The sequence below is a fragment of the Haplochromis burtoni genome, unplaced genomic scaffold, assembly GCF_018398535.1.
Source record: "Haplochromis burtoni strain Fernald_Lab_line unplaced genomic scaffold, NCSU_Asbu1 Contig_101, whole genome shotgun sequence".
Taxonomy (NCBI): Eukaryota; Metazoa; Chordata; class Actinopteri; order Cichliformes; family Cichlidae; genus Haplochromis; species Haplochromis burtoni.
Window position 1 is genome coordinate 236483 of NW_024582462.1, and position 25728 is coordinate 262210.

Below are 25728 nucleotides of genomic sequence, written 5' to 3' on the forward strand. Positions count from 1 at the left end.
AGACAAAGCAGAACAAAAACCTCATCACTGTTTTGTTGTTTTTTATCACATGTTGTTTTGTTTAGCCTGTGTGTAATGCTTGTGCGTGAGTGGATGGTCGGATGTGGGCTCATCTTTAGTCATGACATGAAGCTGCTGTGTTTCATCAGCAGCAGGTTTCGGTGTAACAGAGCAGCTGCAGTTTGCATCTGCCTGTAGTGCAGATGCTCTGCTGCATCTGACAAAGAAAAAGGAAAGAAAGTTGAGCCTTGTACTACCTTTCCGACGTACTGCTTATCGGTCCCGGTGTACTCCTCCAACAAAAAGAACTGGTTCCACATCCAACCTCGCTTAGAGCGTCTCAGTGGCACTCCGTTGGCATCCTGTCCTGTCAGTCCTGACCCCCTCCGCCCCCCTGTAGTCCTTCTCAAGGCCCTGAGCCCTTGACCTGGAGAGCTGAGGTGGACCAAGGCCCACAGCACCATTAATATGCAAACTTTCCTTCTATCCATGGCCACGCCACCACAGCCTTCTGTTTTCTTTCCACTCCTCAGTGGTCTGTGTCCAGGGTTTTTTTTTGTTTGTTTTCGGTCAGAGTATCGGATCAGTTCTCATGCTGTAATCTACTGAAGCAGGAAAGGCTCCTCAGACTCACATTGGGCGGCAACCAGCATCTAGAACATTTACAAAGACAAAGCAGAGTGTCAATATTGGGAGGAGAGGAAGTAATTTGTTACTGCACAAGCTCTCGTTTTGTTTCATAACCTGTCGTTAACACCCGCTTAGTCTTCAGTGCATAATAACAAACATATATCTTTAAACACATCTTAAGAATCTACTGATATGAAGATCTATGAAGTCATTTTATAGCCACAAAACCTCAATCTTAAACATAAGGAAAAGAAGGAATTTATATTAGAAATGCAAAAAAAAAATCATTTCACAAAGACATTTCCATCCAAATCCTCGCCTTTACATTTCCCTTCACTTCTCATCGCTGAATCGCTTCAGTGAGCTTTCACTTTCCCTCCAGATGGAACTGATCAGCAGGAAAAAACCTGCGCGCTACAGGTGGTTTACTGCTGCTGGGAGCTTTCGTTTGCTTTCGCAGGTGAACTGAAATTAATTAGTTGTAGATTTTGTAATGAGCCAAACCTTCAGCAAGGTTCAGCTTCTCAAATGTGAAGATTGTCAGTTTCTCTGTGCTTTACCACATTTCCTAAAATAAACATTGGTAGTCTCGACAGTTAATAGCCATGGGTGTGGTTGATATGAACAAACACAAGCTGTACTCCAAATGAAAGACAAAAATAAATAAATGGCTGAAAAAGTTTCACAGAGACAAACCTATAAAACAACCCAAAAGATGAAGATTCATTTTTGTTTTGGAGGCAGTCCAATGCTTGGACTTTTTGATCATTAAAACGGCTGCACAAAGTTTTCCAAGTCAGGTGCATCTCCAGAGCTCCAAGAGAACTGCTATCAAGAGCTCAAACCCACGACAATAAATAACTTCAAGCATGTAGGCAGCAACGGGTTTGCATTTTTCTGAATTCTATCACAATTAATTGCTGTATTATGAAAGTCTGTATGTAATTACCAACTTGACCCCTTTCTCGTCGCAGACCGATTCCATTGTGCTGCCATTTTCTTTCTGTCTTGATGCTTTGAGGTGGCAACTGACCGTGTGCAGCTGCAAACCTACTAAACAACTATTTCAAAGGAAAGATATTTCAAGTTCATTGCACAGAGCTGCAGTAATTTGGGTTGTGCTGCAGTCTCCAACTAGTGTTTTCCCTAGTGTGACTGCAGCATTATATTCACAGTTAATTTGGTCATGCAATGCTTGATTTTCATGTTGCATTAGTGAAGCTGTGACAACATGAGTGCAGTGGGTAACTGGTTTGCATCTCCATTTTAGGAGAAAAGAATTTACATAAAAAACGCAATAATAATAATAATGAAAATCATCATCCATTTGTCATCGCTTGCTAAAGGCAGTGACCCATTAAGAGCAAATGTAAACATATCAGGGCAAGGCTTTGTTGAGTTAACATGATCACTTATTCTAATCAAACAGAAGGACTTGCAAATAATATTTGGCCTCTAATACAAGGCTGCTGCAAATATAGCAATGCTGGCCTGTGCAGCTTAGATAAATAAATGCCCCGGGCATTGTTTAGGAAACGTTGTATATCATTATAATTTCAACATTTTTTACATTCTGTGAATAATAGAAGTGAAACAATCTAAATGCATCACCTTGGGATTATTTAAAAACCAACTAGGTGACCCAGAAAAAGCTACATCACCCTTATTTTTTATTCCCATATCAAACCTTACACGTTGAAATCAAAATGCTCACGTCAAAAGATTTCGTGAAAATCAAATACAGGAAAAGCTGGGCACAAGACCAAAATGATAACAGGAATGCGAAGGGCAGACACGCTCACATTTCTGTATGCTGAATGTCAGTCATCTGATTGATGGGCAGGCTGAGTGCTGCCTAACACGATAAATTTAAGATTAGTATGTTTGCACATCAACGTATAGGCTTACATCTTGTACAGCATTTGTAGAGCTTTATCTGAATTAAGCCTCTGAATCAACATCTAATAGAGTACACGGCTGTATGTGGAGCGGCCCGTTCTATCTTTTTAAGCAATCTGCTTCTGCACACTTTATCTGACCCAGCAGAATGCCAATGGAGACCCCGGGCAATGTCGAGGCCCGTTTATTACCTTAAGATCAGGGTAAAGATACTGAACAAAATGACTGTTTGCAAACCATACAGAATGGCCCTTATGTGGGCGGCAGAATATCTGCGCTCAGTCATTTCTCCCACCCATTCTCTTTTTCTGTCCGCTGTCCTCCAAAGGCCAGTGAACACTGGCAAATGTAAGAGGGAAACGAAACAAGAAGAACAGCAACAGGACGGAGGTGGAGGAGGAGCAGAAGGTAAAAAGAGAAAGAAGGCCATGTATTATGCTTTTGTTCTCATTATTCCTCAGCGGCTGGGCGATATCCAGGCCGCCAATGTTCCTCAGCTGAGGTTTGGTAGGAGGGTTATCAGAGGGTCCGCTGGGGACCGTCTGCAACGTTCCTCCATATCGCGTGCTCTCAGAAGGTGGGAGCAGAGGGATGAGGGGCCTGGGGAGAGGGGCAGTGTAGCCCCAGTGTAAGGCAGGTTTGGTCAGCTTCCCTGCGCAGACTATATCAGAGAATGAGGAAACGATGTCTCTGGACATGAATTAAGTACCCTGACCTGCATGCAGAAGTGCAGCCAGACAGACTGAAGGGAGTGAGAGAAATGGAGCGAGAGAAGAGCAGGGAGAGGAAAGGTGTCGGCTGATGGGAGCAGAGCCGGTAGTGTTGTGCTGTTACAATACCAGAGTTTTTGCTGTAGATACAACACCTTAACTTTAGTTTAAAATCTGATGCTGCAGAAATAAAGAAGAAAAAAACCCCACACATCAAACAACCGCTGAGATTCATACAAAACAGATGCCGCACTACATCGACTGGGACAGCTTTGCAGCAACTTTTGTACAGGGATTTTGATGTTGGTTGGGTGTCTTTGTAGCGGCTGCATATTTCTCCACTGTGCCAGTCTGTCAAGCTGTTTGTGGTGAAAAAGATTCGGTTCAAAACATAATGGAGAGTTTGATGCAATTGTGTGTTTTCAGCTTATTTGGCAACGTCTGCTGCATTGGCAGAGGTTCACGAAGACAGTTTGAATGTCTTATTTACTTTCACTCCTACAAGCCGATCCCAGAGATCAGCCAGGGCACAGACTCCAACGTCATGTAAAGATGCTTGTCGACTGAACTGTTTTTATTAACAATGCTGCAGCATGCTTTTGTTTGCCTTCCTTACATACCCAATAAAAAGAAAAGCGTCTCCTGGTGAGCTGGAGATCATCACAAAGTTTATCTGCAACCTTGTTTTGACAAAAGTTGAGATGCCGTGCAAAATGTAAACCAGGATACTGACTGGGAAGTGATTTAAACCATACACTTCATTGTATATCACAGATAGAAATGTGTGTATACATCTTTTTCTTTTTACTTTGGGCAACAGCATTTCGAGCTTCAGAGGTTTAAGACTCCAGTACTACCCAAACCCAATGTTTTACAGAAAAGCAAAACAGATTATTTTCTAAAAAGAAATATGATTTGTTTTTTATGTGTGTCTTGGAAGAAGACTTTAATGAAAACAAAAACTATGTTTTCTGATTACCACGGGTTAGAGTTAAGGCTAGGGTTAGGACTGCTGGTTAATGCCTCAGCATCCAAAACTCAAAGCAATTCATATTGACACAAAGAGATTTTTGAAATTCTCTGAATCTCTTACTAATGTTATGCAGCATAGTTGATAATTTCCCCAGATTAATGCTAATAAGTCTTTCACAGTGGTGAGCCCGTTTACTTCTGAAATAGATGTGATTTTACTATTTTACACCCAATAATTTTACTGTTGTTGCTAATTAGTTAAATGTTGTCTTTACATTGTTTTTAATGAAAAACATAGTTTAAACGCTTTAAAACATTTTTATGCCCAAACCTTTATATTACATGTAGCACTTCTAAAACCAGAAGATTTTCAGACACATGTGTAGGTGTGCAATACTTTTTTCACAAGTACAATATTGTGCAAAAGGCTTGAATCACCCCTCATTATTATATCTTGCTAGGAAAATGGGAAATAGATGTGTTAATAGTAATTTATTGAAACATATAAGGCAAAAAGAATTTGTACAATCCTTGAATATTTGGTATATACACAATAATACAATAGTTCCCCAGGCTTCTTCAGAGCTCTTCTTTGAATCTTGCCTGGTTTTTGTTCCATCCTCTGTGAAGATGATGCCACACTGCTTCAATAATGTTGAATCTGGGCTCTGAGGAGGCCAATCCATGACTGATTGGTCTGTTTGGTATTTCTGTCATGCTAAAAAATAAAGCTGTTGCCAATCAGATGCTTTCCAGATGGTATTACATGGTGGATCAACATCTGTTGGTACTTTTTTGTCTTCATTGTTCCATCAGTTTTACAAAATGAAGCCCAACCATAACAAAGCCTCCAATGTGTTTTACTGCAGACTCTTACTGTTCTATTGCTGCTGATTTGAGTCTAGCTCTGGTGTAATTTGGCGTTCCTTGTTTTGTTCAAGTTTCTCTTTTATGCCGCTTCTTCTTTTGTTCGCCACTTGTTTAGTAATTTAAGGACACACTGCACACCATGCTGAGATATACCAAGTTTTTAGCTAATTGGTCTTCTGCAAATCACCTTGCTGGTATAAAAATACTATTTTATGCAAGTCAAACTGTGTTTTCTTTGGCATTTTTCATAACTTGATCTAAAGAAAAGGGAAAAAATTATGTGTTCTCGCCACAGGCTGCTAATAACAAACATACAATTTCAAATTGGTTATTTGGTAAGTTGCCTTTTATGTGTTGACACAACGGTCCTTAACAAACACAGAAAACACTGTAAATGGTGATTTTCAAGGAAGAGGTGAATGTCTTCAGAAAGCCTAGAGAGCTACTGGTCAACACAACTTTAAAAACGAGGCAAATTGCAAAGACATTTGGGTGACTCAAGACTTTTGCACAGTAAAGGCCAAAACGTAGAGATATTTAGTTTAGACTTGTATCCAAGTTTCTTGAATATGAGAATCCATATGTGAGAAACAGTACCCATATTTAACTTGATATATACTAGAACCTTAAGCAGATAAATGACTATTAAAAAGACATGCTGATGAGTTTCCATTGTCCTTTTAAGGAATAAGTTACCTTTTGTACACATTTCAAAAGAGGACTGATCAGACTGGTCTTAAAAACTAACCATCTCTTCAGTTTCACAAGTGTTAAGTTGTTTATGACAAAAGAAAAATATCAGTAGAGCTGCTGCTGTTTATTTTTTCTTTGTATTCACAAGCGTGAATGATGGCGTGTCTTGTGGACTGCATTGTGGCACGACTTCAGAGAAAACCAGATTCTGTGATCTGTTAAACAAATGTCAAACCAAGTGTTTGTTTATGTCGCCTAGATGAGACGCTGAACTTCTGCATACAGGACACACGTGCCTAAAGTTAGATATCAGGTACTTACTGTGACAACACTAAGGGGCAAAAGGGGTGGGGGTGGGTAGTGAAGGAGAGGTAGAAACGTCCTGTCAGAGCAGCGTCAGCAGTCAGACTAGGAGACTGGCCCATCCATTACGCTACCTGTCTTCTAGAGGCAGCCAAGGCATGCCCTGTTTTCCCCTTATGAGGCAAATTGAAACTGGGGGTTAGGTCCCCTCTTTCTCTTTTCCCTCATGCGTTGCAGTTTATAGCAGTCCCCCCTCCTCCCCCCTCTCACATCTCCATTCCCATCCCCCGGCGTATGCCTGCTTTGCTTGCATAGGCCTAAGCTGATATGCATTATCGCTGGGCTTTTTCGCTGAAAGCCAGTCACTTTGCATGTGTCCTCTGCCTGGCTCAGCACGGGGTGGGGAGGGTGGGGGTGGGGGGAGACTTCCAGGTCAACAGTGCGTGCGCTGATGGAGGCAGGTGAAAGTGAGATGGACTGTCAGGCTTCTTAATAATGCCCGTAGAGAAATAGTCTCTCAGACCACCACCCTCCGCTTTCTACTGCAACTCACAGGCCAGACGCTCTGTTTCCTATCCAAATTTGTAAGATGACTGGATGATTTTTCCCCTGCTCTCTCTCTAGTTTTTTCCCTTTTTCATTTCTCTCCCCCAACTCCCTGCTCTCTCGACTTTATGAATTTACTTAATTGACGCTGGAGAGGAGCATGTGGGACTTTGTGCTATTGATTTGCTGTAGGCTTCAGCGTGGTTGGAAATACCAGCCAGTCTCTGGGGTCGACTCATGAAGCTTTCTACCTCCAGTCCCTCAGCACTGGGAAGCCGGCCTTTTCAATGGATTTCTTCATAATGTCACTGTGGAAAGCTAATGCTTTCACTACATAGAGGGCTCCACTGTCCCTAAGGAGCGCTCGCCCCATGACCACATTTGTCATACCCTAGAAGCCATATTGTACAGTCCCCTGCTCTGATAATTCTCTTGACAAGGGACCACGACCAGGAGTAAGTCAGCTAAAGCTTGATTTTTGCTACGTCAAAAAATGTCACGGCTGGTTAAGAATGCTGCGGTGCCACGTGGAGCCCAGTGGCTACGACAAAAACGCTTGCCTCTTTACATTTATACTCTATGAGGCTGACGTTGAATGAAAGAAAGGATGGAGATTTATGGGAATTTCTGGTTTCTTTTAACTTGGATCTTATTTTCAGTACTAAAATACATCATTTGTATTTGCCTTCCTTAAAGAAGTCTGAGAGATCAAGAGAACGCAAAACTTAAACTAGATACACCAAACCCAACTGAGGTCAAATTAGTTGGCAGAAAAAACAAAGAAGAAGAGAGAAAGATATCCCTCTTGTAACAATGTGTCTACTGCATCCATCACAGTATGCAGACTGACTGTATTATACTATGAACAACAAAACTTGGGTGTGCACATTTTGTGTGTTTACCTAACGCCTCTCAAACAGCCCAACAGCGCAGTCGTAGACCCCGTGGGAACCACAGGACTACGGAAAAATGTGCATTCCATGACTGGCTGGAAAGTGATTCCTGTGCGCTGCTGGGTGCTGCATCAAAAACCGCCTTATGATTGCTACGGTTACAGTTTCCAGACAAGTTGGTGTCTTGCGTGCAACCGCTCGCCAACTACTCGTAAAGTGGTAGCGAAACATAAAAAAAGGATGATCTAAATGTAAAATGAAGAACTTTCATCTGCAAAGTAAAATTTGTGCCTCACCGCTGCAACCAACATGTTTCAAAAAGTGCAACTTTTACTCACTTTTCACACTTTTATTACTGCATGAGTAGATGGTGAGTGTTTGGAGACACAATAACATGGTCTGTGCAAACTATAGGCACCAGTGGGAATCTGCTGGTGATCAAAGCAATTGCAAGGAGGGTTTTGGTGCAGTGCTGCATACCTCTTTGCAACCAATTTCACCAAGCAGCTGTCGGCGATATCAAAGAGCTAAATATATGTATGTATGGTACAAAAGTGATTTTGGTATCTATAGCTAAGTTCCCGATTTGTAACAACAATAGTTTTTGGTTAATCTTCCTATTTTAATTGCACTGAGACCAAATCATGGATTATTGTGGTGTGGCCACTCTGATGGACAGGCTCCTGTTTCAGCTAGCTGTCTGCTATTCCATTAAGCATACTTGATGCAATTATTAGATACATAATACAACTTTCTCTACCAGTAATAATTATACATTCAAGAAATCCACATTGAAGTATCCTATTTGTGTTTTACTTAGGACTAAATAGCAGGTATTTATGTTTGTGCCATGCACTCATTTGGTCTATGCATTCATCCAGATAAAAGGCAGACATAGACAATATGCATAGACTGTGGTCACTTCTGTGTGCAGAAAAACAACATCGCAGTGGCCAGAACGCCATAAACAAAACAAACAAAACCAATTAGCGATGCTGCACCATTATTATGCAGTTTAGGATTTTAACTCCAAATAAAGTTCATCTAAAGGTTCTGCTACTTCCTCTGTGTTTCTAGATCACACTTACGGTGAGTACAATGTAATTAAAACTGAGAAAACGGAGAAATTATGGTGGAGGACTACAGGCTAAACACAAGCCGTAATTAACCCTAATTTTCTGTTAAAGAAAGAAGAACCGGAGCAAAAACGTGTAACCGAAGAATAAAAATGAGTCTGCTCTTGTTCGAGCCATCTTCCTCGAACGCCCATTGCTGTAGGTGAATTTTGAAACAGAGGTCTCGTCTTTCCCTGTTTGCTTTCTCAGGGAGCACCATCGTCATAATGAAGGTGTGTAATAGAACATGACACCATAATTATATTCTCCCAGTTAAGAGGCAGTGTTTACAACAAGCACAAGGCTGCCTTTATTTTCTCCCTCCTTGCACACACACACACACTGGCTGCCTCGCCTGCCCCGTCTTCACTTCATATCATGTGCCATTTAATTGCATTAAAAAAAATGCTTGATGAAAAAATGAAAAAAGTAAATTGCTTTAAATTGCCTGTCACAGATTGTGTGGAGTCACCATAGAGCAATAAGACTTGTGCTTTGTGGTGGGTGCTGGGTAAGCAAGATTAATGTGTCTGCTGCCAATTTTAGAATGCCCCATGATTCTGCGCTCAAAGAATTGCCTGGGATAACATTTTGAATCAGAGCAATTAGTTATTAAATGCATCTATCGGGTTTATCGAACACAGGACCGTGAGGATAGAGACAGGGACAACGTGAGCTGCACAAATGCATTCATCAATACATATTGGATCTGGCCAGCTAATGGCCTTTTCTGTGAACATGGGGTGTTACAAACAGTGGGCCTGGGTGGCATTTTAGCCTAATCTAGAGTAGATTACTCCTCCTCTACTTCTCCCACCTTCTCTTCTCTTCTTGTTTTTTTTATTTTTCCCTAACGAGGGATATGAGCGACACGGCAAAGCACCCTATCGCGCCCGTTGAGCCGAAGACTTGCACAGCAACCCAGAAAAAACCCCGGGGGTGCAATTAAAAGTGAGAGAGGAGAATGTCAGCCGAGTGGCTGAGCAAGGGAGACGGGAAGGAGGAGGAGGAGGGTTGGGAACTGGTGCCACAGGTAACCTGGTCATGTTACAATCCACAGAGGAGGCCCTTATAAGGCTGCTAATGTGAGGAGGTGTCAGCAGCAGGTTGTTCTCTTTGGCCTCCCCGTTTCCTCGTCCTTGCTTCATCTCAGACTCGGTTTGTTAAGTCCAACTCAGAGTGGATGTCACAATCCATGTTATGCCACTCGCTGGAGAAATAGACAGCCTAAATTCCAAGCGTGAATAGGGAAACACTCGACCCAAATGTGGGAGTCTCCATTTGTCTTATTGCCCATGTGGGTTAGTGGTTCACAACCGACTTCCCTGAAGCCAATTATGAAAAAAAAAAAACTGAGCATCTGGGTGAACTTTTGCTCCCTTTTCCCGTTTTTGCAGCAAAATGGAAACCAAGACAGGAAAAAAAGCAATGTCTTTACAACCCTGTCAATATATATTGATCTTTTGTTTAGCTGAGAAACTCTGTCTAGACACACTGTCACATTGTCTTGAAAATAACTTCACCCCACTCCAATCTGATGTACAGACGTGCCCACTGCCTCACAGATTAAGGCAAGGAAATTGAACACTAAAAGGAGATTTCAGACAGATGGGGGATATTACCACAAAAGAAATTATATATTTAAAAAAAATCTCCACAGATTGAGGAGGCCAAAATCATCATCATAAAACGCTGCAGAATAAACAGCTGAAAATCCCCAGTCAAATCGGAATGCAAAGCTGAACGGAAATTCCTCGCTGAACGCCTGCAAAACACCAGAGTCCTCTAGTCGAAATTAGGATTCAACCTGCAACATTGGAATAGCACCAAGATTTAGTTAAAGTTGCTCTAAGTCCCCTATCTGCTTCTAAATAGCACATTAAGTTTTCAGCAAAGATGTGTTACCAACAATTACCCCTACCGATATATTCTCAGGGAAAGGATGTTATTAGATGTTTATCCACAGACTAATAACATATCTGAGGAAATATTTAGAAAGAAACGTGATGCGCTGCGTGTGAATCCGACAAATTGTAGACTATGTGATTAACCAATTTCCGGATCATACGTGTCGGGGATGTGAGGCTGTGCTTTTGAATGGACGACAGTAATCGAAACAAATTAGCTCATACTATCCCTGTCACACACACACACACACACATGCACACACAGATAGGGGGAGACCACAACATTCATCCCAGTGCACCGCTCCAGAGCTCACTGCAAACACATTACCTTGCCTCGCTGCCCAAATGCATACCAAATAACCCATATAAATCATACAATCTGGGCCAAGTCAATGAGAGCTATTTTGCCTGTTTTTCTAGTTATTTCCACTGTGCCATCATTCAGCAGAGCCCGCATCACTCAGACCGAGGCTCTCACAACCAAAGCTGGAGTGGCCCAGTTTAAAACCCACAGAGGGCTCCTGAAGTAACCATTCCTCCAGCACACTTGATTTTATATGTCTCTTCAGTCTGGACTAAATTGTGGGTTGCCAGCTCTCCACACACTGCTTGGTCTTTCAGCTCACTCCCTATTCCTTCTTCCTGTCGTCACAAAAACAGAGATGGGCACCTTTGAACTTACAACAGTGTTTATGGCAAGTGACAGAGCAGCAGAAGAGTATCCTCTCAGTTCCTTCCCCTAGTGTGAGATGAAGTGATTCCCAAACTTTCGTTTATCCCACTGAGTCCTGTCAGATGAACCTTTTCATACTCCCCTCAGGTTCAAATCAGCTAATTTAAGTCCATTTTACTGGATTACTCTAAGCTAAGTATTTACGCTTAGTGATTAAATTCAGCTTATCCTTTAATCAGTTACACTTAGCAAGCTGTCATAACGTTGACTCATAAATACTGCCTGACTACCTCAGCCATTTGTCCACTGCTTACTTACATTTAGCAAACATGTTAGCAAACAGCTTCAACCACTTACCCATTATGTGTGTTTTACCAAACAATTTTATTCATCAATTACTTTTTTAACATTAACAATTTGAAGATGAATTTGAAGAAATTTCCACCCTGTGGGACAATTAAAGGATTATTCTATTCTGTTCTATTCTATTCTATTGTTAAGTACTTGTTTCAACTGCTTATGATTGACAGAAGTAGCTAATTTTATGTCGTTGAAACTTGTAAACTCACCAAGAAACACTTTGTCTGCCAAACACTTATATATGATTGGAAAGCCATGTAGATGTTTGGTAAACAATCCATATAGTTCTATAGAAGATAACAGCAGTTATCGCCCCCTGGTGGCCATTAAAAATAATGTATGTTTAAGGCAAATCTTTTTTTTACTGTTGATGCTGTTTATGAACATTTTTGACTGCAAGCCATATCTCTAGTTACTTATTTCAAACTTTTTATTTACAGCTTTACTTATATTTTTTTAACAGTTACAAAGTTTTAATTTGTATCCACATTTTTAGTTTGATCGTTTTTAGTTAGATCATTTAACATTTTATTCATATTTTTAACAAACTTTTAAAATATTTGCATTGATTCTTAGCTATTACACAAAAAATGTGTATTAATACTTTTAGAAAACTTTAGAAACATTTTCATGAAAGCTGAATGGATGACAGTGACACTTTGGCTTATTTATTTATTTATTTATTTGCTATTTTAATAGTAATTACTGTTCTTGGATTTTTTTATATTCTATAACTCTGCAGTTTCTCTCTGAGAAGCACTTTATTTATATAGCACTTTTTTTTAAACAAGGTCATAAAGCTTCCTCTTCTTTGTATTATTATTATTATCATCATCATTATTATTATCATTATTATCATCATTATAAGCATACCTCTGAAATAGTTTTATAAATAACCTTTTTATAAAGAGTTCAAAGCGCTTCCATACTACTGGCTGTTCAGATGTTATCTATACTTTTAGTGAGCTTCACTTATTGGCTGTTACCTAACTATACACCTGACTATTTTGTTTGTCTCTACTGCTTAGATCAAACAACTACTCTAGTTAAGCATTACTGTATTAAGGTGGCATGAGTGTGTGACAGATCTAGGTCCAAATAATTACTTTAAGCCCTGAAAAAATACGATTTCAGACTATGACATCATAAACAACAGAGACTCTCACATTTGAGCAAGCAGCTTCTGATTCCACATCCGAGAATTAATTGACTAAATGGGAGCTTAAAATCATTATCTCCCCTCGCCAGTTCTTCAGTTCTGTGCTAGGGGCTAATAAATGGAGGCCTGATTTTGCTAAATGTCCTCGTGAAAAGATTAATAATGTCTAGTACCCTGGTGGCAAACAGATGTGGTTGTCCTCTGCTCGATGGCAGAACAAATGGGCATGAGATGTCCTCGTGCATAAAGAGCAAAGAAATAATAGCTTAATGGCATTCATCCTGTGACACGTTAGCAGATGAGACAGCCTGAGTTGTTTGCTTTCCTATGTGTTCACCGGAGCACATGTTTTGTCACCAGCAGCCGTGTGGTCTAACACAGCCCTCTTCTGAAGGACTGACAATGGCAGAGGGGGGTTAGGGACGGGAGGAGGGAAGAGGCTCAATGGAGGGTCTGCCGGCTTCCTGCATTTCCCACTGTGGCCTTTGTGGTAATACACTGGTGGTTATGGGAGCCTCCGTCTCTATGCAAATCAGTGTTTGCTTCCCAAGTGTTTGCATGGCTCATGTGAAGTCAAGCGCAAGAGTCTGGCTTTTCTGTATATTTAGCCTTGCACAGTCTGGAGGCCAAAAGGCCAGAGAGCATGCATAGGTGTAGGGATAATATTCACAGTAAACCAGGCAATTAAAAGGCTGTTATTTCTGTATCAATGACATTTTTTTTCTTCCGTTATAATACTACCCTTCCAGGATATTAGATTAAGACGGAGCCATTGCTTTTAAATGATGGTACGTCTCATGAAGCAGATGCATTGATTGGGCTACACAAAGGTCAAACTCGGTGCAGTGAATTGAAAATCAGTGGAGGAGTTGTGTTCCCACGTTTGTCTCAGCCTCCCTGTTGTGACAATTACACGAAAGGGAGCGACGTGGAAGCACATTTCCATTCAGCCGTATATTGACTGTAACAGCAGGTCAGCAGCAAGGCAGCTACAAACACAATCGTCACAAAACCCTAAATAATACATGGAGCTAAAACAAAGACATCACCAACTTAAAATATGACCCCAATAAAAGGCTGCACAGAGAAAATGTGTTTCCCCCTTTGACTAAGAGTAATGACCTTCCCACAGAAGCTCACCATAAAAATCACACAGAGACAGTTAGGAGCACCTGTTTTTATATTATTAACAGTTGAGGCTTTACACATGTTCACAAGCTAGAGACATGCATGGCTTTTGACTCTTCGTAAATTGGACAAAATTCCTCTCAAACCGCACCCGACTAAAACCAGCGAGGCAGCCGAGTGTCAAGAAAGCCATTTGTCACGGGCAAGACTCCTGCAAGGATATCAGCCTAGCCTTGGGATAGAAAAAAGCACCACAAATGAAAACAGTATAAATTGTATGAATACCACTCAAGAATAAGCCGCAGACTTTGTGAAGGCTTCTGAATTTAAATGGCGCATATAAATACATATTTTGGTAGCAATGCTCCTTAAGAAATGAAAGGAGGGTATTTGCTGCCTTCTCCTTTTTGAACAGATCCGGCTGGTAAATAAGGGTCTTTCAATCCGACCACGTCAAAAAAGATTCAGGCATCGTCTCAGATGCAGAACAGACGGCCATGATCTCCTCTGACCTTAACTGTTACTCATGTTTATTTACCTCTGCTCGTTACCCCTGAGGGACAGCGGCCTCATCACTAAAATGAGCGCTGAGATGGCTTGCTTTTTTTGTTTTTTCTTTTCAATTCCACTCCCGGGAATGGATGACTCTAATGAACAAAGAAGCCCGATTGATCCGAGTTAGCGTTTGATTCCCCGGCGCTGCCGAGGCCCACGCTTCAATATGCTGGCCTGCCAGCAGAGCACCCCTTGAACTTTGCTGTACACACATCTTTAATCACACTCACCTTTTCCATGGCTGGTGTGACTTCCAGCTTATTTGTAATTACCAAGCTCCTCGGGGGGGGGGGGTTGGCTCAACAACAGGCCCGGCCATAGGTCAATGAGAGACACTGTAGCTGGCCATATGGGCTCCGGGGCCTAGGGGCAGAAAGTGGGTGGACGGCCGGCATTGGCACCGGGAAGTTACCAGAATGGTCAGAGCAGGAGATTGAATTATTCAGAGACAGGAGACAGCCTTATCGAGCAGCGGCCACATTGCACTGACGTTTTCACCCCAGTTTCTATTTCCCATTTCACACCTGGACTATTGCCAGATAGGATATGTTCAGGCACCTCGTTTTACCCCAGATTCACAATCACCAGCCACCAGTCAAAAGAGGGTATAGTGCGTTATCTATCACCACCTTACCACCCGCAGCACCCCCTCCCTTCCCTCGTCTGTTGTCACCCAAGCAGCAACAGCATGGTGTTATTACAGATAAACAATCAATACTGCATTAACGTGTCCGCGGAGGCTAGCCGGCATTAAACAGGCAGACGAGGAAAATAACTCAAGCCAATGTCTCGTGGACTTCAAGCATTGCTCACATATATACACGTACGGTGTATATAAAACTCAAGCTACTTTCTTTCATTATCCCCAGCCATCATTTCTTTGTGTTTGAGGTCAGTGGATACATTTCTTTTCCTTCCTCTCCTCACTGGTCACAGAATAAAACTCCACTGCATTAAAGAAGTAATACCCTACTTTATAGCAAAGGTGACCATGGATATTGGAGAGCAGGGACCCATACGATCGATTTGCAGCGAGGAATGGAAATTTTAACATGATTCCCAGCCAGGCATTTTAACTTGGGGAGTACTGGACCCTCTCTTTTGATGATTGCTTCCAATCCGACTTCCATTTCAAAATTCTGACGACGTCTTTATTTGGGGAAAGGGCAGCGAGCAAGGCGAGCCCTGGTGCCTCGCTGATGACTGTGTGGTCCTCTTCCTCTTTGCAAAGCTTCTGTGCAGCACATTTGCATCTACATTCCCAGTGCAACTGAAAAAATGAAGGCTTTTCTTTTCTTGGTCCAGAACTTCTGTGAAAAAATGAAAACAAAGGCTTTCTTATGAGGAAGCCTTAATAGTCCCTCCCTCTCCCAGACTGGAATTAAATACTCTTCATTCCATCCTCATTCATTAAGCCCCCACGCCCACAACCTTAACACCATACGGGGCTATGAAATACTTCGCACACACAAAATAAAGGAGTTGGACTTGGCTGAATGAGTGCGGCGACTGTTTACTAATACTGCTGCTCACTCTGCTTTATTACAGAGTGCCAGGCTTTCCATTACTGCGAAGGGAGAGAGAGAAAAGGAGGAAGAAGCAGAGGAGGGAGCGGGCAGCATGGAATAAAGCGAGAGGGAAAGAGAGACTGCCAACGTCAGATTAAAAGAAGAAGAAGAAGAAGAAGAAGAAGAAAAAACCACGGCTCAGTTGATTTACACCTTCATTACTCTCCCCTAACTCTGCTTATTGCAAATCATGATGCTGCTTTATGAGCTGAATCCTCTATTACGACAAGGCCGGGAAGACAGTGCTTTAGTCCATAAAGCAACCGTACAGTAACCGCCACCCGGCAGCACCCGACCCACTCATCCTCCCGCCCCAGCTGCCAGGGGGAAGGGAAGCGAGGCAGAGCCCAAGTCGCTGCCGAAACTTGTTCTAGCGCGCAAATCCCGAGCTTGCTCGCTTGTCCCCTTCCTGGCCGCTTGCCCGTGGACAACACACCCCGATATCTCCGAGCCAGATGCCAAGGAAGTGTGACGCAAAGCTCTGTGGCTACGTCTGGAAGGAACTCACAGCGAGTGTTTAATGTTACGTGAGCGCTGCCATATTTAAGTCAACAAACATGTAGGCCATTGGAGGCGTGTGTTTACTGCTTCCCTGCCACCAAGTGAGGAGGTGCTACTGATGCGTTTACTCGAAGAGCCTTTGGGGGATATGTGTGTATTTAGATAGAGAGCAGTATGGCTTTTTTAAAAAAACTTTTATTTATTGAACCAAGGGGAGGTCTTCAGAGCACACTTGCTCTTTTTCTTGCTGTGATTGAATTTGTGAGTGTGTGTGTGTCAAGAAAGAGACGGCGAAGGAAGCCGGGTGCAGGACCTAAATAATCAGCAGATAGGCTGAGGCATGTAGGTGAGCGCGGGTGTCAGTGTGCTGATGTAAACAGGGCGCCTGTGCAGGAGGCACCCTGGATGGAGGTTTGTTCTGTGTATGTAACACGCTGCTCCGGCCTGGCCTGTCTGACTCCCATCTGGAACAGAGTTGACAGAAAAGTTGACAGATGCTTCACCGACGTCCATTATTTATGAGACTGAGGAGATCCACACTGCATTTCACAAGTGTCTGCTTCTGCTACTGTAGGTCGAGTTCTGACATTGTACTCTGTGTGTGTGCGTATGTGTGTGTGCGCGCACCTGCTGCCTCATGTTTGTGTGCAAAGGCTGATGAACCGGTAGCTCAAGGTATCATATCCACTTTTTTGCACATTAGCTCAAGCACACCAATGTGTGCTTGGGTACTCTTGTTTGCACATTCACTCTAGTGAACGCCAGACCTAAGTAACCACTCCACCTGCCTATGTGAGTCTAACCCTTGACCTCTGGAGTGTCACTATATCCCTGGTAGGCAGGCTCAAGCACGGAGGACCGTACACCAGCAGGCTCCGGCTCTCTTAAAACCCACTTAAAGGCTTACAGCTGGGAGGCCTGACCATCGGATTGAATTAAGGCTATGATTAATTGAATCTAGTGGTGAGTAACTTGAATGACTGATGTCTCGTAGGACCAAAGGTCCAGACACAATGCTTCAGAGTAAAGCTATATTCATTCAGTCAGTGACATCACAGCCAGCTTCAGCGTGCCCGAGGCATGGATGGTTGCCTCTAATATTATTGCTCGGAGTGCCGCTTTAAGCCCAATACCACCGGCGGTTCTGCTGCTCCTGCTCCTAACAGCGCCAATGTTAATGAGAGGCACAATATAATTAATACAAATGGAATGTTTAATGCAATTTTTCCATTTCAAAGAAATTCCCCCGGCATCTTTCCCAACAATGAATTCAACTCTGTTGCATTGTCCTCGGGCAAACAATAACCCACGTTTGGCATTGCCTCCATTAGATCAAACTCAATTATTGCAGAGCGCTTAAAGCTCTTCCAGCACAAGGCTGGACTCTAAGGCTGCTCCAGCAACGTGAAAGTCCTCCGGCAGGTCCTGGCCCATTTGTCTTTGACGGACAGCGGCGTCAAACAGTAATTGGGCGCCTGTGACACATCTGTTTGTCAGTTATTCATGTCAGAGCACAGTGTTCAGCTGCTGGGGTCTTAAACAATGACCTTTTCTCAAAGGGGACAGGTTTCCCCCTTATGTCTGAGGGATGCTCAGGGTATTATTTAGCTTGAAACAGCAGCGTTCTGTTATTGGTGTGTCCCATGTTGCAGCAGAAAGCTCCTATTGTGTCCTTCCCCGAGGAATATACAGTCCCACGGCGGCACACACACTTTGATTCGACAGGTAGCTTGTGCGGAGGTCTTTCTATTTCTCTCGCTCACAATGAACCATCCTAATGTTTTGAGAGGTAGGAGAACAATGGCAGAAACCTCTCTTTTTCACTCCTGAGACTGAAAGTAAATAGGACCTTTGCTGATGTGTTTGCCTGTTCATTTACAGCACCTCAGAATACAGCCTGCACATTGTACCTCTCCGGGAAGAAAAAGAAGAAGAAAAAAAACAAACCTCACAAAGGCATTCTACAGGACAATAGCACAGCGAAGGAAACAGGCGCACAATGGAGTCCAGATATCATTCACAACATAGACAGGAGACCATTATCCACAGAAGGAGGGGCCCATGTGAAGGTGACAGGTTTGGGAGACAGAGGAATTGTGCGCTCAGTGCTGCCACCAAGACAACAGCATCCCTGAAGTCTAACCTATAAGGACAGGTTTTACTGCGCCAATGCCCGCTGGGTTGAGGTGTTACACGTCATCTGCAATAACCTGGATCATTACTCCTGGAGGCTGTTAAAGGGGAAAATCACATCATTCTGCTTTTGCCGCTGCCAAGAAAAATTGACACGCTAAAAGTCATACAAAGACACACCTCAATATGCACACGCACGCATGAAGGCCCACAAACAACCTCAGCATCGCCCTCTCTCGCAAACAGACACATACGCGTAATTACGCAGCCGCGATCTATCACGTACTGTCAGTGGTGTCTGGGGGGTTAACATACCAAGGCATCCCAACAGCGTCCCACCAGCCAGCGTTGCCTGAAGCTGACAGCTCTCGCTGCTGCTGCCTTGCAGGGGTAAAGTAAGCATCATTATTGCCTTCTCTCACCATACCTCTCTGCACTTCCCTATTTTACAACTCTCCCTTATTTCATCCACCACTCGACCCTTTCCCTTCACTGCCTTCTCTGTCTTCATTGTACTCCAGTCAGGCGCTAATGCTCCTTGTCCTGTGGCTGGACTCTCTGATCTCCTATTACCCTCTCGTCATCCAACAGTCAATATTACCAACTCCCACCCCCCCAAACCCACCCACCTCCTGACCAATCCTCCCCTCTTCCTCCCTTTGCTTTCACAAAAGTCTCAAAAGTCAGACAGACAATTTTGCCCCTCTCCACCCACCCCTTCCACCCCTCCAAGCTCGTCTTCCATACACTTATTAACTAGCTGTCATGTTCAGCAGCCTTCCCCCAGACAGTGTTTAGCGTTCCTCAGTCCTCTTACTGCAGTCAGAGTTAAGCCTCTGGGCTTTGCACAGACAGGAATCCAACTAGAAGGGAAAGGCAGGACCTGCGGACACGATCTGTCTACTGCACTCACTCGCACTCTCGCTCCTGAGCCAGGTACCTCAAAGGCAGCGCAGAAACACACACATCATACGAGACGTTACCTACACGATGGCTTTTCTTAAATTAAATACAGGCAAAGGCGCTAGATTACAGAATCTAAGAATTCATCCAGGGATGGAACAATTACTTGTGATTAACCAAGTTTTCTTAAATGACGCAAGATCCTCTCAAGATATAGTTTTGACAAAACAGCACTCATTTTGGGGTTTAAATTTGTGGGCGAATTTTCACCTCTCTAGGAAGCTACAGTTTCACCTCTGTCACTTAATCTGTATGTCAGCGTGGTGTCTGAAACACCCACGAACAAATTTCCATGAAATTTGCCAGAGAGATCAGCCTCAAGCCTGAGAAGGGTTGATTAGATTTTGATAGTGATCTGGATCTGTGATTTCCACTATTAGATGATTATTGTTTTCCACCCCCACCCACCCACATACTGGATATAGAGATTTAATTCAAAATCCAATCCGCAGTCTAACGGTATGCTCGCTGGGTCAAAAAATCGATTTCACCTCGAATTTAAGAACCAAGGAATGTTCAGTGTCCTTGAAGGTGGGCTCCATCCAGTTTCTGCTCATATTTTCGATGACATCCAGGAAAGAATTCAACTCCTGGGCTCGACTCATTGTGTGGTACCTACAATAGTGGATTTGTCATCTGCCCCGTCGTTCTCCACCCTCCCCATCCCAGGGCAAATGGTGTAAGAAATGAGACGTGGCTGGTGGATAGACTTTCATGCCCCTGCTTTACCAGTGTCATTTCCGCAACTCTGAAATTGTGCCATGGTCTACGGGGCTTTGTTGTAAATCACTATCTCCCACTGTCAGACTGCAGTCTGCTGCACACTGTGGATGCCGGGCTTTCTGCTGCCTCCTGGGTGACTAATATATCTTGTTAAATTGTGCTGAGAAGCGTGCGGAGAACTGTACACCTTCGCTCTTTGTACTGTGTTTGTTTGCTAGCATTTGTGCTTGTGTGTGTGTGTGTGCGCGCCTCTTTCCATATGTGTGTGAGCCTGTGCCTGTGCATCTGTGTCTACATTTCGTGGCTGAACAGGAAGGTGAGGATGTTACTTTTGCAAATACGTTCGCTAAACTCCACAAGTCTGTCAGGCTTTGTTGGTAATTCAGTTAGATTGCCATTCGGTTAGCTCAACCACCACATAGTGTCGGAGCTGTGAAGCTATCTCTCAGCCACTTCATAATTAGAAAAGCTGTGGAGCCAAGCCACAGTTTGAGGGGGAAGAGGGACCAAAAAAAATGAAAAAACTGTTGGCAGACTGCGTTATTCAACATTGGCAGTGATTTACTGCGTCTCCCACCCCAAAGACACGAATCTAAGTGATTTCATAGTCACATCCGTCCTACTGTGCCATACTGTAAAAAGCTGCACTCGTCTTTTATCACAAGTTCATGCGCTCTTTACTATCAGCTTCATCCAGCAATGTGCATTACATCACACACACACACACACATACCACATCTCTGTCCAACCACTTTGAAAACAGATTTAGGAGTATATTTCTGTGTAATTGGTGTTCTCCTACACGAAGCAGGAAGTGATAATTAGTCATTGTTAAGTGAGGTATAAATTGTCAGATCTGTGTGGATTTATCTTCTCAGCACACAGAGTGGAGAATAGGCCTTTTTCGGAGGGATTTATACAGACTCTATAGGGATGTTCAACCCTCCTGGCCATCGTCCAGCTCGCAAATCCCTTCAGCTGAAACCTGTCGAGAAGCAGCCTTCGCGTGGCTTAACTGTATCCCATCTAATTCTTGTGTCTTTTTTAGTCATAGCAAATTCACTCTGAGACTCAGGTTGACCTTCAGAGGCAAGGTGAGGGCGGACCCTGACAATACGAATCTAATAACCAGAAGTAGACGTCACAAATTCCTGCCTTCTCTGTGAGTCTGTGGGTGAGAAACACGCGTCTCGCCTTATTTTGGTTTCCATGCAATTACGGATCTGACGGCTCCATAAATAGGCGTCTCTGAAGGGAATCTGTCTCATTAGTAAAGGAGCAAGTTAAGAAGTCACCATTGTGGCAGCAGAAAATTTGCTCTAATGGTCACAAGAAGCCTGGAGAAATAAAAGACAGCGTCACGTATTTAGTGGAAGGGGGGGAAACTTCAGATTTGAAAGGAAGAGAAAAAGAGAAGAAAAACAGAGAGACCTAGTTGGCTGGCACTGAAAGAAGCAACTCCAGATAAATATTTGGCACAAGAAAATCTTAGGAGGAATCCCGGAGCACTCGCAGAACAAACAACGTCATGATTTATTATCACATCATACAGACCGTGACTAATGCACTCAAACAATCAAGGTGCATCTACTGAACTACAATGCCCAGGGGTGCTCTCTGCCTCTGACTTCAAACATTCGTAAGCGAGGCACACACACACAGACGGACACACACACACACATTAGAGCCACTCGCCGTGCGCGCAGGCTCAACAAATGCCCACAAGTATCCAAACACGCTCACAGGAGAGGAAAAGAGGGCAGCAGAGATCACCATAGGGGATCGAAGGGTGCTTCAGCACAGACCGCTGGGATGTGATTTTATTAGCTCCAGATGCCACTGCAGAGAGGGCTAGAACCGTTCAATATTACGAGCAGGACACATCAAAATGATGCTGCCCATCTGGAGCACAAATAATGTAATCAGCTCGGGTCACCGGTCATCGTCGTCTGGCCATCGGGTAAACCCACCATCCGGTGACGTCAGCGCTCACAGGGACAGACAGGAGCCGGCCGGCAGAGTGAGACTGGAGCTTTTTGGAATAGCCCCTGAGCTGCTGCACATGCCCCACAGAGGAGAGATATATGTGGGAGAAGAGGGAGATGAAATGTGAGGGGCTGTCTATTGTAATCTGAGCTCTGCTTTAGAAAATGCTGATGGCTGGAATATGTCTATCCCCCCTCCGCCTGTCAAACCAGTTCAGCAATATCGCTTAAAAATGTCTTCATGCGAAGCTCCAGCGCAGCGGGCGCGATAAACACATACATGATGTACTGTATGATCTCCACACACATGCACACATACAGACTCTGTTTGCAGAGCCTTTAAATATTCAGTACCTGCCATGTTTTCTGTTTGACTTTGATCAGCCACAGATTCGACTCTGTCCCTTTCATCTCAAAACTTCAAACCAGCAAATGAAAAACCTGGACCACAGAAGCTATTCTGGCTAAGACAATCTCCTTTCACCACGCTGCTTTGTGCCATATAGAAACAGGTGGGAAGTTGTTCCTGTAAAAAGGCAAGCAGCGAAGTTAACCCACTATTTTCAGATGTAAAGCTTTTTTCTTTCTTTTTCTCCCTTATCTTCGGATAAGAGGAGCTCTTGTTTGTAATTTTAAAAGCATGTGTGAAGAGGCGTGCTTATTGCAGAATAGTCCCCGGGTAGTTTGACAACTCCCCCAAACAACTTCTTGGCTGCCTTCAGGCATATTACCTCAGGCTTACTTTAAGCCAGAGCAATAACTAACATGGAGCAATCTGCAGACAAACAGGAAAGGATGGCGAAACTTTTCCAAGCACAGAATTCAATTTTCAGGATTGTGCAGGGGCTACTGGATTCACCACACCTCTACCCCATCACCCTGTCGATACCTGCAAGTTTGGAGTAAAACAGCCAAGTTAATCCCTTTATAGCCTGCCTGCATTATTCAGCAAATCCATTAAATATTTAAAGCCACATCACTGATATCATCTTGTTGTCAATAACGCTGGAGGACATGTTGTTTTTAGAAAACTTGAGTCAACTCCAGGAGTGCCCTCCCCCAGAAAGAGGAAAAGAAAGCAAGGCCTTTGAGCTGATCTCTAACAGCAGAGCAAAAAAAAGAAGAGGCAGCAGAGCATCACAGTGCGACTGCAGGCGGCCGCAGATAGACAGTCATCCGCCTTTATCAGAGCATGCTGTCCCACCTGCATCGATTCGCATCCCGTGGATTTGCCACTGGCTTCAGCGCGATCATCGGTGGAGAGGGGCGGAAAAAAAGGGAATCTTCACAGATAGATTCACGCGAGCGTCGGGGGTGGGGGGTTGGGTTGGGTTGGGGTGAAGTTTCATACGCGACAGAATAAAAGGCAAAGGTGCGTTGAGAGCCCAGGCCTGCATGATCGCATCACAGGGCAAAAAAGAAGGGAAAATGCGTCGCAGAGGACCTCTGTACCGGGAGGAGCACGCTTCCTTTCTACATCCACAAAAATGAATGAGAATTGCGCACAGAGCCCTTTCACGAAACAGAAAAGTTAAAGAACCCACTGGCCACAGATTGACCCCCGATATAAGTTGAATGAGCAGGCTCTGGACGTGCATACAAATAACTTCGATTCAAACTCATTTCCAATTCAAAGCCCGAAGTTACCCCACTAATTAGTCTCCTCCAAATATGGATTTTCTTTCTCTCTTTCTTTTTTTGCCCCACTTGCGATTTCATTACAATCCATACAAGAGGAAACCGTCTTATAAAGGCGACACGACTAATTCGCTTTGGTCATATTCCAATATAAATTAACCCCGACTCGGACAATACAGCGCGCCGCAAAGACAAGAAGTAACTGTTCGAGCGGCGAATCGGGCACAAATGAGACAATTTCCCACCGGCGGAGAGAAGTTGCAAGCAAAGCTCACCTGATAATGAAGTTTATTCTAGGGAGGAAATGTTCCCGGGGTGTTGAAGGCGCACGTCGGAGCCAAGTGTGTATCCGTTCGCTGCAGCTTTTTTGTTGCCCGTTGTTCCACCTCAACTGCGCGTCTCAGTCGCGCTGCATCACTTCTCGCTGTGGATGTCAGGGAGGCTGAGAGGCTGAGGGGACTCAACCCTCCCATTGGCTGCCATTCACAAGTCCCCAGCAGAAAGGGAGAAGGGGAGGAAAGAAAGAAAGAAAGAAAGAAAGAAAGAAAGAAAAAAACAGTGCCACACTCCGACAAAAAACTAAACAAAAGGAAGATGGCAGAAAGGGGGAGATTAGGAGCTCCGGTGGGGCGAGCGCGTTCAAGTTTATTAATAAGCTTGATGTTTTATTTGTGCATCTGCATAATCCCCGTGATTAACAGCTGCAAAGTCATAGGTTGACTGCGGGTTGGGAGTCAATCAATAAATCTTTATATTTGCGAAAGCATCCAGTTAGGCTCGCTGCTTCCTTTAAAACCGTGTAAACCACAGATCACGGCTTATTACAATAGCTAATTAAATGTGAGTAACTGTGTGAACTCAAGTGTCATGCCAGGGCAAATTAGCATGTGTCTTAATATGTCCCTATTAAGTCTACAGCTACTATGCTTATGATAAATTCAATAATATGCATGTATTTTCTTTTGTGCGTCCAACAGAGCTGCAAATGTAAATGTACTTAAAGTATGGCTATGAATCAACTCTATGAACTGAATAATGCTGCTGCAACAATCACCATACACTTACTATTAAGGCACTTCTGTTAATAGCAGCCTGACTTTACTGCTTCTATTACATCCTGCTGTTTCTACCACTAATACCTCACGATTAAATGCTACCGCAGGACTATCCTTATTATTATTATTATTATTATTATTAGTTGAGGCTTCTAATATTAAAACCTCAATCTAATACAGCATCCCTGCTACGAACCCTACCTTTATAAAGGTTATTATTTTCATTTTTTGACACTTCAACTCAGTGGTCATTTCAGAGTCTGTAATCCAGTTTAAAACACTATGACCTCCCCAAATGTCAGCTATAGCGATATTTGGGAGGGGGAAAATATATCAGCCTGTAACTAAACTTTCTCAGAGTAACTGTTTCGCTGGTGGGCACAAACATTGCGAGAGCCTCTCCTACCTTGAAAAGAAAACTTAATCTGTGTGGTCCGCTGATCTGCTGCTAATCATGTCAGACTTATATCTGGGGAGGTTTATGTGTTCAACCGGCCAAGACACGATTTTAGCATTTCTAAATATATCTCAATTAAGAGCACAATCAAGTGGGAAGTGCTCAATCATAAGAGCACTACTGCAAATAGAAAAATGGGCTAAACTGAGCTTTTGCAGCTCAATAGATGCTTTAAAAAATAAATTTCGCTTGACAAAACAACTTTGCAGGATGTACAATTTTCCATTAAGGCGTTTTTTGTAAGGCCACTTCACTACAAAAAATAAATTACAGAAATAAATAAATACATTTA

The 25728-nt window shown here is 43.3% G+C and overlaps 1 protein-coding gene across 3 annotated transcripts in view; it reads right to left on the minus strand.

Moving 5' to 3' along the window:
* Nucleotides 1–24467, minus strand: part of LOC102309753 (cadherin-10) — a 73680-nt gene extending 49213 nt beyond the window's left edge. Inside the window, exons 1-2 of one of the 3 annotated variants that reach the window (XM_005932082.3) lie at nt 24200–24467; nt 258–653 (exon numbers count right to left, since the gene is read on the minus strand). In XM_005932082.3, the coding sequence (XP_005932144.1) occupies nt 258–491 (234 nt within the window). In that variant the 5' untranslated portion in view covers nt 492–653; nt 24200–24467. The other 2 variants (XM_014336727.2, XM_042223095.1) reach the window with 2 other exon arrangements.
* Between the last annotated feature and the right edge of the window lie 1261 nt (nt 24468–25728).